Raw genomic sequence first — 20,043 nt, 5'->3', positions numbered from 1 at the left:
TTATCCTAATGTCACATTTTAAAGTGTGGTTAAAAAAAAAAAAGATGATTCATTTGAAATGTTTGCATTGAGTAATAAATTTCACATAGAAATTGCACAAATCCTATTATACAGTTCAAGTGTACACCTGGATAATTATCATTCGGTAAAGATGCAGAGAATTTTCACCCCCCCCCACCAAATACCCCTTCCCACTAAACCCCCCCTCCCACACCCCTGCAATGCACACTATTCTGACTTTCATCAGCATATTCGTTTTGCCCATTCGCGAACTTTACATAAATGAAATCAAATCACACCCTATGTACTCTTTAGTATATGGCTTCTTTCCCCAAAGGAAGATGACATTTAAAATATCTTCCCAAATCCACTTTCAAGGAAGGGTTGCAGTTCTTTAACTATAATGAAGCTTCCTTTTGTCCTGCTCCTAGGCTGGATATTTTACTCCCTTTTCACACTACAGAGTTTATATCCTCCCAGGGACTCTCTCCTTTCTACCACCTCCCACGGATGAAATCCTTCCCCTACCTCTGCTGAACTGACATCCCCCAGCTGGAGAGAGCAGGCAATACCACTGACACCAGGGGAGAGGCAAGGCTGTAAACCTTGCATGTCAGCATGGTTATAAAGGAAAACCCTTGCTTGGCCAGGACGATAATATTTTGACTTCATGTGGTATTTTTCTCTGAACTGGTTGGAACATTTCAACCATGGAAGCAGTCTTCCTTTCCCTTGCCCAGAGTGGAGAACTATTCAAGAATGCCGATTTCATGTATTTCCTTGCCAGTTTAATAACCTTAGGAGTGAGGGTATACAGATCAAACTTGGCTAGGGAAGAGAGAGGTGGGTGTTGGGGGTGATACCCAAAGTTCAGGCTGGCCCTGTGCTGCACAGCACCAGTCACATCAGTGATAAGGGAGGGAGAAGGCTGTAAGGTAGCCAGGGAAGCAGCAGAGTTTACACTGGTTCCCCTGGGGCCCAGAGAAGACCCTCCAGGTAAGAGTGGGGAGGGGTTGAGAGAGAGTCCTGATTCCCTAGGAAATCCCATCTCCAATCCTGCAGGGGTTCTGATACCCTCTCAACCTCATGGATTCTCCCTTATACAGGGGCTGGCTTCTACATGTCACTTGAACAGATGACACACTTGGGGTCCCACCTTTGGACTTCTCACAAAGCACTTGATTGGTCAGTTCTTCATGACCCAATCACCAGGGCTGTCTCACTGGTTCCATGTCGATGCCAATCTACACCCATTTTTGGAATGAATCTTGGGATCTCACGGTGTCGAGCTTGGACCTTGAGTGCCATGGGCTGGTCTTGGCTATTTTGTTAAAAAAGGGACTGTGATTGCAGTAGGAATTCTGGGTGTCCTGTACTCCTTCCAGCTATAGGAAATTTGGTTTCCAGGTGGGACTCTTGAAGCAGACTGAAGCCTAGAGTAATGACAGGACTTCCACCTCTGGTGATACCAAAATGGCCACTATATTTCTTCTAGTTTGGTGATCTCAAGGAGTAACCTCTGATCCTTATAAAATTATTAATAAATAACTGGTTTATTCACAATGGTCCAAATCCTGTGCATGAAGTGTATAAATCAAAAAACTAAGAGACATTTTTTTAGGTCAAATAGTGAATATGTTTGTATTTCAAATAATGATGGTATTGGATATTGAGTGAAGCACCCAGGCAGGTCCTCACCAGGACAGAGATTCCAAGACCTTTTAGAGAATCCAGTACAAATACCTTTTACTTGAAATATTCTACTATCAGTTCCCTGTATGTTCTTCATCCCAATAGAGTAAGGGAGGCTAAAATGTCTCATATTACAGGCAGCAAACTGCACATTAATAACTATGAGATGACTTGCTCAATGCCACACAACAAGCAAGTCATTGGCGAAAGCAAGAATAGAATTCATAGTTTTGAAATTATAACACCCTGACTATTAGAACAATGATTTTTCTAATGACATTTCTAGACTAACCCAATCAGAATCATGTAAGAACTGTATTAAAAAAGCCCAAATAAACAGATTGCCTAAATTGCCACAAACTGGCCTCACACTCTATATTTTTAAATTTGTCAGCAGTCTTAATGTGTAGCCAGGTTGGCAAACTACTAAAATCTATGCTACTGTCCCATGCTAGTAAAAATAAGCCATAGGTGTAGAAATCAGAGAGCAAAACCACCCATCTACCAACATTGGCCAAAAGGCTAGATTCTTAGCAAAGACCAAACATGACAGCTGCAGCCAGACAACATACTCTGTAAACGGTGCCATGAAGGGCTGGGGGTAAGGGAAGGTTTGTATTTATTTTCCCTCTAACTACTCCAGACAAATCACCACAATTTCCAAGTTAGAAGATGCTTTTTCCAATTTCCAGAACTTGTGGTATCCACCTAGTGCCGAAAATCCAGCTGTGCTCTTTCTGCTTCTTACATCATTGCCAGAAATAAAGATCTTATAATCAAAACTTGGCTGAAAGTTTGATTGATGCTGCTTGAGGCACACATGAGCCTACCCCATCTTCTATCACCACTGCAGGATTTTCAAAAGTAATATTTATTTTCCATTGGAGAAAATAAAAGTATGATTGTCAAGTCCAAGGGAATTATCATGTCTTTACTGATCAAGGGCATCTGGTGTCTCCAAGGAGTAGTTCCTCATGAATAATAATAATAATAACAACAACAACAACAACAACAACAGAAAAACAAAATATTGAGCACTTAAGTGTGAGTCATTGTGCAGAAGCATATATAGCTACATCATTTTATCCTCAAACCCATCCTGTGTGATAAGGTCTATTGCTGAGTTCTTGATGCCCTTATCTCCACAATGCTCTTTTGTAGTCATCCCCAACAAATGATACCACCATCTATCCTGTTGCCCACATAAGAAACTTAGGAGATATCCTTGATCTACTTTATCTCAACCGTAACTTTTCTCCAAGCTCCCATCTGATCTTGCTCAATCCATCAGCAAGTCCTCTTAGTTTTACCTCCCAAATATCTCTGGAATCTGTTTCCATACCTCTTGCAATCTCCACTGCCAGGAGCACTTTCCCACGTTCTCATATCTCACCTCCTAACTAGAGACTTCACTTTTCCTCTGGACCCCTGCCTACTCAGTTGGCAAACACCAGTCAGAAGGGTAGTTTATAAAAACAAGTAAATAAATTAGAACATGTCATTTTTCTGCTGAGGATATTTTAATTGCCTCCTGGTACATGAAAAAATAAAATTCCAATCTTCTCACTTTTCACTCACAAGGTCCCCTGCATGATCTGGCCCCACTTTCTATGACTTCATCCTATGTCCCATTCACCTTATTTAACATGCTTTGCCCGCACTTAAGACTCCCAAGCACAACTCAAGCATTTTCCTACCAAACCAAGTTGGTACCATTCTTTCTGCTTGTGGTGCTTTTCTTTTTGTTCTTCTCCTGGCTGATTCTTCTTCCTATCTAAGAATAATTTTTGCCACCCAAGAGCATCCTTATTTTACACCGCTCATGTTTTTAGTTTTTAGTCAAAGCACCTGTAATTATTTTTGTTGCTTGTTTCCCTCCCTGGGATGTGAGCTTGATGAGGGTAAGATCTTATTTACTATCCTCAGTGCTCAGCATAACATCTGGTACAGAATAGGTGCCAGTGGACATGGGTTCAATGACTGTAGAAATGTTCTTTTATAGATGAAGTAGGTAGGTTTAGAAAGCAAAATAACTTGCCTGAAGTTATCTAACTAGTTAATGGCAGAGCAGGGATCAGTACAGGCAGACCTCTTTTCATCATGCTTTACTTTACTGCACTTCGCAGATACTGAAAATTTTTACAAATTGAAGGTTTGTGACAATCCTGTGTTGTCAGATGACAGTTAACATTTTTTTAGCAATAAAGAATATTCTTTTCTTCTTGGCTGCCCCTCAGCATAGGGAGTTCTCTGTCCAGGGATGGAACCTGCATCCTGGTGCTACAGAGATGCCACCAATCCCATTACGCCACAGCGGGAACTCCATAAAGAAATTTTAAGTTATGTTCACTGCTTTTTTTTTTTTTTAAAGACATATTGCTATTCCACACACTTAACAGACTATAATATAGTGTAAACATAAATTTATACACACTAGAAAACTAAAAAAACAAATCATGTGATGCTTTATTGTGATACTGCAGTGGTCGGGACAAGAACCCCCAATATTTCTGAGGTATGCCAGTACCATGCTCTATTAGATGCCAATCCCTATGTCAAAGCACTAGTGCTACTAGAAATGGAGCTGCAGATAAATTACCTCCGTTTACTTTGCACCTGTGTACTGAGTATCTCAAAGTCCTATCACATAGACTATCCTTAAAAAGAAAATATAAGGGCAAGAAGGAACTGCATTATTATTTTCATTATATAGGTTAGGAAACTGAAGCATTAATTGATTGTTTTGCATGATACATGGTCAGGTTTTGAATTGCGATTAGAAAGCCTCTTCACTAGAATATATTAGCCCCTTCCTGCTTACAGTGTGGTTCCCAGAGAAATCACTTGGGGGCTTGTTAGAAATGTAGATGTCTCAGGCTCCACCCAGACAGACTCAGTCTGAATCCGCATTTTAACAAGATCCCCAAGTGATTCCTACGCACGCATATGAAAGTTTGGGAAGTTGTATTCTAGACCATTTTAAAAGACACAGTCCTCTACCCCACCCCAGACAGAACCATCAGCACTTCCAAACTCCAGGCCAGCTTTCCTCTTAACAAACTGCAGACCTGGTTTCTCAAGCCAATATCCTAAATAGACAGCAGCAGACTCCAGGCATAGCTAGTCTCCCAGCGAGATTATAGTTATTCTGCATTTTCTAATGCCAGGCCTCCCAACGTGCTGCCCCAGTCCACTCTACTGGAAGAGAAATAGTTATCAGCAGGACCATCCCACCAGACATATCGACTTTGACTTTTCATTCTTCCCTGACTCAAAAAAAAAAAAAAAATCCTTGTCACTTACAAAGCTCCCCTTCCACGTAAAACAGAACCTCTCTGTCAGAAAGAACAACCTGCTAATCCCTAAAAGCAAGTGGTCAATTTCTCCTAAGCCCCACCCATCACGTTTATCTTTGGACTTCCTGCTGCTAACTCTTAGGTCTCCAAATTGAGACCTAAGATGCAATCATGCTCTACCCCTGGGTCTGAACACCTACCTCAAGTTTGGGCCCCTTCTTCATCTCTCATTGCCACCATCTTAATTGTCCAACCCTCAGCCTCCCTCACTTCAAGTTCAAGAGTCCTCACTTAACCTTTTTTTCTACGAGTCTCTTGGCCTCTCTCACACATTCTTTACACAGCTGACAGGGCTATCTTCCTATCTGCTCATACTACCCCCAGAGCTGAAAACACCCTGAGGTCTCTCCAATGCATGCAACTTAAACCCAAACATGTACAATAGCTATCAATAGAATTCTACTGAATTCTACATCTATTCCCTTCAGTGTGTGTTTGAGGAACTGGTGATTACCCTGAAGTGCAGGGGTGAAGTGGGTCTAATGCCTGGAAACATTAAATAGGAATCTCCTGCTTTTATCATCTTTCATCATTCAGTTATAGGCATATGTCAAAGAGACTGTGGATTTTACTTCCAGACCACTGCAATAAAGTGAGTATCATAATAAAGTGAGTCACACAGATTTGTTGGTTTCCCAGTGCATATAAAGTTATGTTTATAGTATACTGCAGTCTATTAAGTGTGCAATAGCTTTGTGTCTAAAAAAAGTACGAATCTTAATTTAAAAATACTTTACTGCTAAAAATGATAACCATCACCTAAGCCTTCAGTGAGTCATAATCTTTTGCTGGTGGAAGTTTAAAAATATTGCAAGAATTACCAAAATATGATACAGAGACATGAAATGAGCAAATACTGCTACGAAAATGGCGCCAATAAACCTGCTCAAGGCAGTGTTGGCACCAACCTTCAATTTGTAAAAAATGCAGTATCTGCAAAGCATAATAAAGCAAAGAGCAATAAAATGAGGTATGCCTGTATTTGTCCATTCACATGTGCAAATGTGCAACAATTATCCATTAAGCACTTAGTACGTGCCCATTTATTACACTAGGTCCTGCAGGGTAGAAACAAATATTGATACTATAATAAAGCCAGATGGCTGTCCTTCAGGAGCCCAAAGAGAGCCATGAAGGAAGGACATAAGGAAAGGAAGACTTTGTTGGGTTCATTGGGTGGAGAAGGAAAAGGGTCTGCCAGGATAAAGGAACAGTGCATGAAAGAACGGTATGAGGGAATGCTGGAATGCCCGCTGTGGCTCAGTGGGTTAAGGATGCTAAGTTGTCTCTGTGAGGAGGCAGGTTCAATCCCTGGCCTCACTCAGTGGGTTAAGGATCCAGCGTTGCCACAAGTTGCGATGTAGGTTGCTCCCGTCTGGTGTTGCACTGACTGGGGCATAGGCTGCAGCTGCAGCTCCAATTCAACCCCTGGCCCAGGGAACTTCCAAGTGCTGCAGGTGTGGTCATAAAAAGAAAGAAAGAAGAAAAGAAAGAAAGAAATGGCAGTGTGAAAAGCAGTGTGTGTTTGAAGTGTTGGTCTAAAATGGAAATGGAAAAAAATAGGCATCTAGGTGGCCTCAGTGGGGAAGAGGCCAGACAGGAGAGTAGCCTGGGTGAAACCAGCTGGGACAAAATTCTGGCAGACAAGGGCCACAAATTATATGAATTCCATGTTATAGGTGAGGTTCTCTCATTTGTGAGGAATCTGTTCTCCATAAAGTTACTTGTTGAAGGATTCTTCCAGGTATTATACCCCTGATTCTGGTCAGCCCAAGTCACTGACAGGCCTGATGGGAAGTGGTCACGGACGTCCCCACCCTCGCCTGGGAGTCAAGAATTCATCACTGCACATTATCGATGCTCTTCCAGAAAGCAAAGTGGCTCCTGGTCCAGAAGCCACAGCAGTGATAAGACCTGAATCCCCTAATGAGTATCAGAACTTCTGGCCAGCTGTGACCTACATAAGGACGTTGGAGTGTACTTGGGTGAACCCAGCACCTGCCTCATCCCTCTGATGTGGGCGGGGATGAAAAGCCTGACTAACCTTCTCCCTGACTGAAGAGGAAGAGTCAGAGGTCACTGTGGCCTTTGGCAGGCTTTTCATGGAGGCACCAGGGAATTCCCAGCCGGAAGATGGTGTGCAGAGTGTTGAAGGGCAGATGACTTGGAATCTGGAGACTAAAGCTCCAACTCCAGCTGTGGCTCTTCGCACATCTCTGACTTGTAATAAATTACCTAACCTTTCTTCTCTCAGTTTTCCCATCCGAAAAATGGGGAGAATAATAACTTCCTCACAGGGTCATTAGGAGATTTTTCAAGTTAGTGTATATAAAGCATGTTGTACAAGCGACTGGCAATAAGCAGCAGAAATTCTTTGTTCTGATAACCGAAGGATCTACCCAGCCACACTTCGCTCTCTCTCTTGCTTTCTTGCTTTCTGCCCCTGTGTGTGTGTGTGTGTGTGTGTGTGTGTGTGTGTGTGTGTGTGAGTCATGTGAGTGTGGAATGTTACCATACTACTCAGTTCTTCCACCCTACTTATTTCTTCAGATTTCTGCCCACCCAGAAGCCTTCAGGAGACAGTTCATAAATCAGCAGGGCCTGACCTGACCCTCTTACTAAAGAGTGAGGGCAAACTCACCATCAAAATATTCAACCACTGTGGAAAGAAGGTCTTAGCAGGAGACTGAGACAGAGGAATGGGGTAGGAAAGGGCTTCAGGGAGAGAAATTCTGGGTGGAAGAAAGTTCTATGGCTTATATATAAGAACCCAGCACTTATTCCTCCTAGATTTTAAAAATTATTTTAATAGAGAAATCAGTGGTCAATATAATATTGGAAGAGAAAGGACAGTTTTACAGTAAGATGCTCCCTAGCCTGGGATTGAAGGTCACAGGGAAATTTATAAGTTCAGCAAATGCTGTGTTCAAAGGGAAGGCTGCATGCCAGTTGCCAGAGGTCTGTGAGGCCTGCAGCAGTGAGCTGGCCTGTACCCAGGTGTGTATGTGAGTGTCCAGGCTTGGAGCAGAGGTTCAGTCACTTTCGTGCCAAAAGAGGCTGTAATAAATTAGCCTAAAGCTCACATTATCCTACAATGGCAAGAGAATTGAGGATTCCAAAGATAAACTTTGAATGTATTTCCTATAAACACTAATTATAAAGCCAGACAATGTCTTAATGGAAAGAAAACAAATTTCTGGTTCTCACAGATGCATGAATGTACATTAAGATTATAACATGTCCCTTAACTGGCAAGTCACAGATAGCTTGCGAGTCTCTGTATACATAGGTTAGCATCTAGTCATGTACGTATTTGCACAATGTTATCATACAGAGCTTAAAAATCAGTAGATTATTTTACTGGATTCTTAAAATGACAAATCAGGATACTTAAGGAGTTTTAGCATTTGCCTCGACTGCACATTTATTTCATTTCATCAGCTAAGTCTGTATTTTCCTTCCTACGGCAGGATAAAATAAGGTGGACCTCAGAGAATCAAGCTGTGGCTCAGAAAGACCAAAAGAGTCTAAAAATGTAGGTAATGTCTCCAGGCCATGACCTTCCCTTCTCCTCTGAGACCAGCCTGACTGTATTTGCACCCGCCCCCCCTACGCCAATTAAGTATCTCCAGCTCCATCTTGCTGACTATTTCATTTCCATTTCTCCCGTCCCCCACCCTTTTCCTTTCCATGGTCCATTTGAAGTCACTGTAGCATTTGGATAACTCACTGAGTTGACAGTGTGATGAGATGAAACATTCAAAGAGGGTTCTGATTGGCAGAAGGAATGGCTGATTATATTTTTTAAATTGAATGAACTGTCTGTTTTGATGTGTATGTTTTCTTTATCAGACTGGACTTGTACTTCCCACTTGAAATGCCAATTTTGGTCTTTCTGGTCTCTATGTTGTTTTTCTAGGGCATAGGCACCAACCACAGAATGGGAGACAATGACAACAGCCACTGATAAAAAAGTAGTTGAGTATATTCTTTGCTAAAGAAGATTACCTGTTAAACATACCAAAAACAACAGTCATTTTACCTAAAGTTTGTTTGTTTGTTTCTTTGGGCTGTTCCATAGCACATGGAGTTCCCAGGCCAGGGATCGGATCTGAGCTTCAGTTGTGACCTAAGCCACAGCTGTAGCAGTGCCAGATCCTTAATATTCTGTGCCCAGTTGGGAATTGAACCTGTGTCCCAGTACTCCCAAGACACCACTGATTCTGTTGTGCCACAGCGGGAACTCCAACCTGAAGCTTAATATGACTAAGAATTTTGCTCAGGAGTTCCTCTCATGGCTCAGCAGGTTAAGAACCTGACTAGTATCCATGAAGATATGGGTTTGATCCCTGGCCTCGCTCCATGGGTTAAAGGATCTGACATTGCTGTGGCTGTGGCATAGTGTGGCAGCTGCAGCTCCAATTCAACACCTAACCTGGGAACTTCCATAGGGTGTGGCCCTAAAAAGAAGAAAGAAAAAAGAAAAGAATTATGCTCAGTTCTTTACATCTATTGTTTCATTTAATCCTTACAAAAATCTGTAAGTACCCCTCTTTCTTATCATCTGTTTGGTAAATAAAAATAATTAGTGTCTTGCCCAGGGTCTAGGGGCTAATAGCAGCGCTGGGAATTCAAATTGAGATGTCACTAACCCCAGCACCTGCAAAATTAACCATGAAGCCAAGAGATAAATCTTGGACAAAGGAAACCTTCCTAGAAAACTGACTAAATTTTCTTCTTTAGAAGTTTGAGAGAAGTGCTTAATTTTTAAACTCGATTCTAGAAATCTTTAAAAATGTATCCAATATTCTGTCTTCAAGGAAAATCGTGATTTAATCTCCTTGGGTGTAAATGGAGAACAAGTCACCAAAACCCTATCAAGAGGAAGAAAAAAAAAAAACACAAAAAGCCTTGGCTATTCATTTAGATCAGAAGTTTTCCAAGTATTACCTTACATTGAGCCCACTAAGATCATGTCTGTGTTTATAATATATTGCTCCTTATTTTCCTGGTGGGAATACATTTTATGTATCACTTCTCTCGGTGGTGTTATACCAAAATGGAAACTCTCCTCATCAATTCCATTGAGAAAAAAAAATATATATATAGACTTTTAGAGCTAGAAGTCACTCAAGATTTTCCTTTACTTCGCAGAGGTGGAAAAAGAGGCACAGAGGAAGGTAGTAATTTCCTCAAGATTGGAAAGTCTTGTTAGCCAAGAGCATGGGCTTTGGAATTAGAATGATTTTAATACCATGTATCAGCTGCGTGATCATGGGAAAGCTACTTAAACACAATGCTCTGAATCTCGGTTTCCTCATCTATAAGAGGGGATCATAATATACTGAAACGTATTATGATTATTATATTATACCAAGTTATGTATTACTATATCATAATATATCACATAACATTATACTATTATCTTATTACATAATAAAATTTACTGGTGTCGTAAAAAATAAATGGGGGACTTATGCAAAGTACTTAATACAGTGTAACACATAGTGATGAATCGCTATCATCAGCAGCAGCAGCTCAACAGAGAGTCCAGACCTTAGGATTTTTAACGCTTCGCAACACTAAACAATCTTTCTATGTGTGCAGAGATGGGTCAAGTATACATGTCTAACTCCAAGGGCTTCCTTGCTCCCCAAATCAGATTAGATCAACCCCATGGAAGGTTTTACCAGACAAACATTTGTTAAACAATAAATAGTCACAATGTAAGGCCTATTTATTCAATCTGAACCTACATTTGCGTTTACAGAATTTAAATAGATTTGGGTTCACTGCAAAAGCTGAAGGATGACAGTTTACAATTACTCTTCAGAAGATCTGATAACTATAGCACCTTTTAGATGGCATCTTGATGAATGACTGACTTGCAGAGGGAGCGGCTAAGGAAAGTTAGAAGGTTGGAATAGTTTAGAAGTTAAATTAATTATGGGCCCTAATGAGGTTAACCTAACCTTCACACATAAAGATAACGCCTAATGAGAAAAAGGTAACTATGGGAGTGAAAGATGAGGGAGACTATAATATGGTCTTTTTAATAAAATAAAAGTCAAATACATTTATTTTAGCTTCCTGGGAAGTCAGGTTAATGAAACAATGGAATGATTAATGATGTGTATGTGGAGGTAGATTGCATGGGAGAAAAAAGACAAGCAGGGTATGTGTATATTTTAAAATGCAAATGTAGAAGAACTCTGAAACTATCTAAACCTTACAATTTCTTTGGAGTTACTATTGTCTGTATTTTTCTTTATTAACTCGAAAAATAAATAAACCTCAAAGAGACATGTAAAACTCTGGCATGCCAAAGTGGTGCTACAGTAATTTTGAGAAAAGTAAACGTTATTCTGGATATTTTTAGGAAAGTCAAAATCCCATGACTGATTGTTCTTACATGAAGAAAAAGGTTCATGCTTCTAAACTGCTTCTTGATTTTGGGTTGTACATTAGAGTGACCTGGGAGCTTTGCAAAGGACTAATGCCTGGTTCCCACTTCCAGACATTCTGGTGTAGTTGGTTTGGGGTGTGAGCTGGGCAGGAAGATACTTGAACTCTCCCCAGGTGATGCTAAGGTAGAGCCAGGTATGAGAACCATTGTTCTGGGGAGCTTCTTGAGAGGTCTCATCCTTTTTCTATTACCACCAACTTGTATAGAGTTTGCCCATCAAGTTTAAATGTCAGTTGAATAAATGAACTTAAAACTGTCTCTAGAGAATGATGATTACTTCTATGCTGCTGAGACAATTAGTAGAAGAAAAATGGACACACTATTTTAAACTTTTTTTTTTTTTTTTTTTTTGCTATTTCTTGGGCCGCTCCCGCGGCATATGGAGGTTCCCAGGCTAGGGGTCAAATCGGAGCCGTAGCCACCGGCCTACGCCAGAGCCACAGCAACGCGGGATCCGAGCCGCGTCTGCAACCTACACCACAGCTCACGGCAACGCCGGATCGTTAACCCACTGAGCAAGGGCAGGGACCAAACCCGCAACCTCATGGTTCCTAGTCGGATTCGTTAACCACTGCACCAGACGGGAACTCCTGGACACACTATTTTAAAAGTTTTCTTCCACTCTAAAGCACTTGAAATAGAACTTTGCACCCCCCCCCATTAAAAAAAAACCCCTTCTTTCCTTCACCATTTTTAGCATCAAATTTTCATCAAAACCCTACCATGATTTTTCTAAGAAATGTGGTCATTTTATCCACTCATAAAGTATTTATTGAGTACCTACTAATAAATGTAGATGCCACTGGGCACATGAGGCTAAACAAATATCCATGGTCTATTGGACAGGTCACTGCACCATTTCTATGCCATGAAATAAAGGATTTTGTCAGGGAAGTTTCCTGTGTGATGGGAAACCATGGGAGGGACCCTTCCAACAGATCGGGAAAATCTCAGAGATTTCAGAGATAAAAATCACACCTATTCTAAAAATAGGGAAGTAGGAGTTAGCCAAGCAAAAGGTCACTTTGGGGAGAGCTCTGAACAGAAGGAGGAGCGTGTTTGAAGGCCCAGAGGCACGGTACATAAAGTAAAAGAAATTCAGAGCACCAGAGCATGCACTGCAGAAGGTACTGTGTTTAACAGTGGGAGGGAAGTGATCTCTTAAGAAGATAATGAGCGATAAGATGGGGAGGTTAAGGCAGGCCCAGCTAGAGCACACAAGACCTTGAACACATTTTAAGTTGAAGCTTTTTAATTTTCTTAAATGACAATAGCAGGAAGGCTGCTCATTTGGTATTTTTTTCCTTTTCTTTTAAAGGCCGTACCTGCAGCATATACAAGTTCCTGGGCTAGAGATCAAATTGGAGCTTCGGCTGAAGACCCTGCCATAGCCTGTGACATGCCAGATCCTTAATCCACTGAGCAAGGCCAGGGATCGAACCCATATCCTCACAGAGACTACATCATCCTTAATCCTCTGAGCCACAATGGGAACTCTTGTCACTTAGTTTTATGTAGGGGGTAATATAACTGGATTTGAGTTTTGTGAAGATCATTTTTGCTGCAAAGTAGTGAATGTATTGAAGAGGGAAAGATTGAAGTCAGAAAAATCAGTTCAGAAGTGAAGACGCATAATGATCTGTCATGGAGAAGTAGCAGCAGGAACACAGATAAAGGGCCATATCTAAGAGTCAGTAAGATGATGACACTTGATGGAAGATAATGACTGATTTGACTGAGGGTGAAGGACACTGACCTGCTCAACCAAAGGGAACACAGAAGGATGTGCAGATTTGAAAAAGTTTACACTAAGCTGTTTTATATGGGATGAGTTTGAAATGCAAAATCGCATATCCAAGTGGTTGTCCTAATGGACCTTATGGCCCTTAAGGGAAGAGACTAGATTGCAGGTATCGTCTTGGGAATCATCAGCATGTGGGAGGTAGTCAAGGCTATGGGGTAAAGGAGCTTCAGCCCAGACAAATATGCAGAATAAAAAAGTGAGCTCAGAGAAACAACTTTGAAGAAATGAGCAGAGGAGAAAAGGCTATGCAAGGAAACTGAGAAGAGACAGAGAAAAGGGAGTGAGTTAGAGAAGAATCATCCAGGAAGAAGTCTCAAGGAGGGTCTAGCCAACTCCGCTGCACTCAAGCATCAGCCTCCATCTTTGATATTTGACTCTGACAGCTTTCAAGCCTTGCCCTCCATCTCCCATGTCTTAGCAAGACTGTAAGAAAGACTGGGTGCTTCTTCTTTTGGCCTCAGTAGAAAGTTCAAACCATGCCAGGTCCTGTTCACATGCACAAACCCTCACCCAAGCCCCACTCCCTGACCACTACAGAACTCCCAATCAGTCTATTTTCACAGATTGCTCAAGCCATTTGAAGACTAACTTGGGATTCTCCCCTTCTCTTCCCAAGAAGCTTCACTGAGTACTAAACCTTTTCATTCTCTCTTGGTCTATGTGTGGCATCATTACTTTCAACATTCAAACCAATTTTGGGTGCCAGGATCCATCCTATCTCAGTGCGACCACAATGTAAGCCAAATAGTCTCACATAACATAAGGTAAAGAAGAGTCCCTGCACTTGACAGCAGAGAGGTCCATGGCAGGCTCAGCTTTAGTGGAAAGACGGGAATGAAAAGCTGAGTGTCAAAGTGTGAAGGCGAAAGAAGACGGCAAGATGGAGACAGTGAATACAAATGACTCTTCGAACAAATTTCATTGGAAAAGGGAGGCAGAAGATGTGGTAGCTGGAGAAGGACACGGGGTCAAGAAAAGTTGACTAGTATCCATGAGGACACAAGTTCAACCCCTGGCCTTGCTCAGTGGGTTAAGGATCTGGTGTTGTGGTGAGTTGTGGTGTAGGTCTCAGATGAGACTTGGATCCTGTGTTGCTGTGGCTGTGGTGCCAGCAGCTACAGCTCTGATTCAACCCCTAGCCTGGGAATTTCCATATGCCATGAGTGAGGCCTAAACAAACAAACAAACAAACAAAAGAGAGACTTAAGACAATTAAAGAGTGAGAGGAAGAGAGCCTTCAGATGTAGGAAAGAGGAAGGATCATAGAGTGAGAGAAATTCCCAAGAAGGGCTATGGGATCAAGAGCAAAGATGGAAAAGTTCATAATGTATTTGAGACAGCAAGAAGCAGGGGGATATATCTGGAGGTGTTCAGTTAGCTTGCACATCTGCAGGCAGACCTTTGTACTTTAGGGAGCAAGGTGACCTGCTATAAGTTGGGGAAGATGTATTAGGATTGGGGGAGAAGAGGTCGAAATGGCCTTTGAGAGCAGAGACAGTGCTCATCTTCAAAACAGAAGTATCTGGCACAGGATGGAAGGGTCATGCACCTTTCTTACTACCTTCTTGGAGTGCTGATCTCTCCTTGGTTTGCCTATTTACAAAGTTCTGCCTAGTTTTCCTTTTATCATGCTCTGTGCCCACAAAATGGCTAAGATCTCCTATCTACAGCTCACTTTATTATTATTATTATTATTTTGCTTTTTAGGGCTGCACGTGTAGCATATGGCAGTTCCCAGGCTAGGGGTCAAATCAGAACTGCAGCTGCTGACCTATGTCACAGCCATAGCAACTCGCAGTCTGAGCCACCTCTGCGACCTATACCACAGCTCTCAGCAACACCGGATCCTTAACCCACTGAGCAAGGCCAGGGATTGAACCCACATCCTCATGGATACTAGTTAGGTTTGTAACACATTGAGTCACAATAGGAACGCCTCATTATTTTGTTTTTAAACTGTTTATCCACTTATATCATTATAAAGTCTAGAAAATTAAGCAAATATGAATTAGCAGAAAAAGAAAGTTCTCTTCCCTATAAACCTACTGCCTAGAGATTACATTGCTAATATCATAATCATAGCTAGCTATTGAAAAAGAATGGCAAAAATATGCCTTTAATATGGAAAATAGGGATTGTGTCATTTATAACAATATTTTCTTGCTTTTATCCACTTATATTGTGAATGTTTTCCCGTGTCATTAATATTCTTCCAAACACTTTTAATGATGACAGGATATTTCATGATATGGCTATATTTAACGAGTATTTATTTTATCTTACTGAGTTTCTGTCATCCACAATCTTCATGTACTTTCCTTTTCAATTTCCCTCTGGGAAATCCATAAGCTTTGGGTGATGTTGACTCTACCCATGACTTCAAGGTCAAAGTCCTTGACACAAGCCAAAGCAATTGCATTTCCCTGTCCTCAAAGACTAGATTCAGTGTAAGCAGTGCCTCCTTCAAATCCCAGGGAGAAAGGGCAAGGGATCCAGGGGCCAGGAAAAAACACCTGCCTGAAGTCCCTGGCTTCTTCTAAGCCCATCGCAAGGAGAAATAATGCACAGGAAAGAGGAGGCACAGAGGCTGTGTGCTCCAGGAGGCCAGAGCCGAGGTTTTATGCAACATGTGACTTTGCTCCTAACCCAGAGGCTGACATGGAGCTAGCAAGTGAGGAAGTGGCGGCTGCAGCTGTGCCTTCTCTGCCAGCCCCAAGTGGAATGCGACAAAGCTTCAACAGGTTAGCTGGAAGAGCAAAGTCAGATCCAGCACTTATCTTTTTTTTCTCTTGAAATAATATTCAACAGACTTGAGAAGAAGCAGGAAGGGAATGTACTTGGCTGATATTCTGGTGGTTGTTTCCTTCTTTTAAAAAGAAATGAACAAAAAGTAATATTGAGGGCATGAATTGAACTTCATAGTTTACAGAACACTTTCAGTACATTACCTACTTTGGGCCTCAAAACAAAACTGTTGGAGAGAAATCATTACTACCTCTGATGTTAAGGATGCAACAATTGAGACACGTGGATATTGAGTATATTGGTCAGGGTCATGCAAAGAACAAATGATGGATTTGACCAACCAGGGGGCTTTTTCCCTCCTTGGAGAGCTGCAGAAAATTAGCATGTGCCCACTCTGTCTGCGTTGATCTCCCTGCCAGGTTTTCTCAATTTCCTTTCCCCTTGCCTACATGTCCTAAAAAGAATTTTAGGGCCTCATTTGTACAACTCTGGGCTCTTTTACCCAAGCTAGAAACAAAGCTAACATAGTTCATTGGGTAAACACAAGCAGCAAAGTGACAGTGATTTACTCCTGACTTGCAAACTTCTGATTACCAATCCACTGCTGGCTATGTAAACAGGTGTAAACTAAGATTAAAACCAGTTTACACAGTGCAGTAAATAATTTAATCTCTCCTCAGCATGGTGCTTGCAAATGTAAATGTTTAAGCCCAAACCTATGCTGACGTTGTGATGCAAGCTTCCAGTTTCTCAACCAGAAAAGCCATGCCAGCGAGTGGCCCTTGTGTGCCCCTGCTGGGGTGGAGAAGCTGGCAGAGTCAGAGATGGGGATCCCACAGAAAGCCCATCATCGGGGGAGGGGGAAAAGCTTCTTTTTCCCATTGTTCCTAACGAAAAGCTCAGCCATGGACTGAGGGAGCTAGGAATAATCCCTCCACCCTGAATTCCTCCTGGTCCTGAGATTTTTCTCTCTCCCTCTATTATTAATTGCACTGTTTTGTAGACACCTAGGTTGGCAGCAGGTGTATGAAAAGGAAGGTGAGAAGAGAAGGAAAAAAAGCAAGAAAGCAGCAGCCTTCAGGCTGGGTATAATGCCATTCTCACTGGAAGATGATCCGGGCACTCGCTGCCTGTCAGGGCGTGCTAATGCAAATTGGTCTAGATCCTTTGACCACCACATACAGATGTGTTTTCGCTTGTCAAAAACTGTTGACTATACCTGCTAGAGTCACTGAACCAGAAAGCTGCATCCCATGAATTTTTCATCAGTGTTATTCATGTTCTAATTAGCCTGACTTCTGCCTCAGGCTGAGATGCTGAGGAGAGGACCTCCCTCTCCCCCTCCCAAATACGTTCTTGGGCTTTCTCTGGAGTGGAAGGCTCTGGGAGAAGCCAGACTCAATCCTGAGACGTCTGGACATTGACTAGAAAAGGGCAAATTTGAACCAGAGAGTAAGCTTCCCAATTTGCTTCTGCTCCCTTAGGGAATTCTAGCTTCTCCTGTAATCACCGGTAATGCCATGGCTGGGATTTTGTCAGCTCCAAATATATATAAAGACAAACTATGGTCAGATTTTTTTGAACTAACTCCTGAATAAGAAATGAACTTGATTTTCTTCTTTACTGACATAATCTATGGTAGGGAAATAATAGTTACTATTTACCAAGTACAAGGAGTTTCTTCTTCTGAAAGCTTTTTGCTTGTTTTATTTGCTCAGAAAAAGTTTCTCTTTCTGAAACCATTTACTGAGTGTTTAGCACAAGCCAGGCACTGCTCTGAATACGTATCACCTCAACTCAGCACTCTGGTGAGGACATTATCCCCAATGTACAAAGGAGACGCAACCCAAAAAGTTAAGGAACTTGCCTGAAGTTACTCAGCTAATAAAATGGGAGACAACTGAGATTTGAACCTTAGCATGACTTTCTTCAAAATTCTTCCTCTTAAATGGAAGCTTTTGTTCTTTCTGATCCACCATGATTTCAAAAGAAAAGCCCTCTTGGTTTGTGGGTCTAGGAGTGTATACACAAAGTCCAAGAAGGAGAAAGTAGAGAGACTATAATTACAACATTAATACCTAATATGTATTGAGTTTTATGTTTTAAAAATAAATTTACTGGCTGATATTTTATACATATTAATTTATATAGTTCCTACATTATTATTACTTCTACTATTATTATCATCTTCCTTTTACAGATAAGAAAGACTGAGGCAGAGAAAGAAAACTTCTCAGCATCATGTAGCTGGGAAGTACTTGCGTTGGGGACCATTCCAGGCAGTTTCTCCCACAGTCACAATCACAAGCCTTCAACTGTCCTAATGAGGATGCTCTAGCAGAGAGCTGGACTCAGGCAATGTGAATGCCACTTGGGAAACGTCTAACACTTACTTTCAAGGTAAAGTAATGATTTGGGCAGAGAGTCTCTTTAAAAGCACCTAGATGGAGTTCCCATCATGGCGCAGTGGCTAACGAATCCGACTAGGAACCGTGAGGTTGCGGGTTCAGTCCCTGACCTTGCTCAATGGGTTAACGATCCGGTGTTGCCGTGAGCTGTGGTATAGGTCACAGACACGGCTCGGATCCTGCGTTGCTGTGGCTCTGGCGTAGGCTGGTGGCTACAGCTCCGATTCGACCCCTAGCCTGGGAACCTCCATATGTCTCGGGAGCAGCCCAAGAAATAGCAAAAAGACAAAATAAATAAATAAATAAAATAAAAGCAACTAGATGAGACTCTAGAATCTCTTGTGGGAAAGAATATCTTTACAGAAAGCATATCTGGTCAACTGGCCTGTCATGATTGGGAATACACCTGTGCAGGTGAAGAGGGAATATACAGAAAAACACAACACCACAATAAGCCATGGACAGCCCAGAAGATCTTAATATTGTTTCCAAATCAGAGGTCAAGGATTTGCAAATGAGGGAAGAGGAGCAAGGTAGAAGGGTTCGGAGAAATGCAAAGACCAGGTACAATCCAACTTACTTCCTGACTTGATTGTCCGCACCTCCCACCACGTAGTAGCCTGGTTTGCATTCATATCTGCAGATGGAGCCCACATCGTGGTGGCCCTGGAGACAGTGAGGCAGGAGCAAGTTGGCATTCGGGATAACAGGGGGAGCATCACACTCCAACTTGCAGTAGGCTTCAGGGAGAGACCAGAGCCCATCTTCCAAACAGGTCAGCCACGGGCTCAGTCCTGACTCCAAGAAAAAGAAGCACAGGATGCTCAGAACAGAGAGTCCAGAAATAAAATACTAGCAGAAAGAAGAGAAATCTGTCAACATACCATCAGTCACATTATTCCTTGTTGAGAAGCTTCTCTGAAACCTCAGTTCAAATATTTATCTTTTATCTTTTTATCCCCAGAGCAACTACTGTGATATCTTATACAGCATAGAGGACAGAAAGCTATTTCTTGACATGGATGAAAGAAGGGCTACCAACCAAATCATTACCTCGCTTCCTAACTACAAGAAATAAAAATAGAGCAGTGACAGTATCATGGAAAGCTTTATAATAATAATATATGACACTTTTATAGTGCTTATTATATGCCAGGCTTTGCTCTAAGCATTTTACATATATTCACTGGTGTAAACTTCAAACCACAAACAACCCCATGAAATAGATACCATCATTATCCCCTGTTTTGCAGATGAGGAAATTGAGTTTCAGTAATTTGCTCCAACTAGTAAGGGCAGAGGCAGGGTTTGAACTCAGGCAGTTTGAATGCAAAGTTCTGTACTTAAACACCACACCATATGCCTCAGTGTCATTCATGGTTTCTCCAAGTGCCATCTGTGGGTCCCCAGAGTAGCATCACTAACCCGCCTCAGACATACTAAATCAGAATCTATCAGTATGAGGCTCAGAAAATCACATTTGTAACAAGACTCCTCCATCAGTGTTAGGCATACCTAAGTCCAAGAGGTAAAGAGCAAGATGTGGGTTTAGATAAAGTTCTACCCCATCGT

The 20,043-nt window shown here is 41.7% G+C and overlaps 1 protein-coding gene across 2 annotated transcripts in view; it reads right to left on the bottom strand.

The window, feature by feature from the left end:
- PAPPA2 (pappalysin 2) overlaps positions 1-20,043 on the bottom strand; it is a 273,676-nt gene that overhangs the window by 63,359 nt on the left and 190,274 nt on the right. For both annotated transcript variants that reach the window (XM_047753714.1, XM_047753715.1), the window contains one exon: positions 19,052-19,265. In XM_047753714.1, coding sequence (XP_047609670.1) covers positions 19,052-19,265 — 214 coding nt within the window. The remainder of the gene's footprint in view (positions 1-19,051; positions 19,266-20,043) is intronic.

This window comes from Phacochoerus africanus, chromosome 11, assembly GCF_016906955.1.
Source record: "Phacochoerus africanus isolate WHEZ1 chromosome 11, ROS_Pafr_v1, whole genome shotgun sequence".
NCBI lineage: Eukaryota > Metazoa > Chordata > Mammalia > Artiodactyla > Suidae > Phacochoerus > Phacochoerus africanus.
This window is presented reverse-complemented; position numbering and strand designations above follow the sequence as displayed.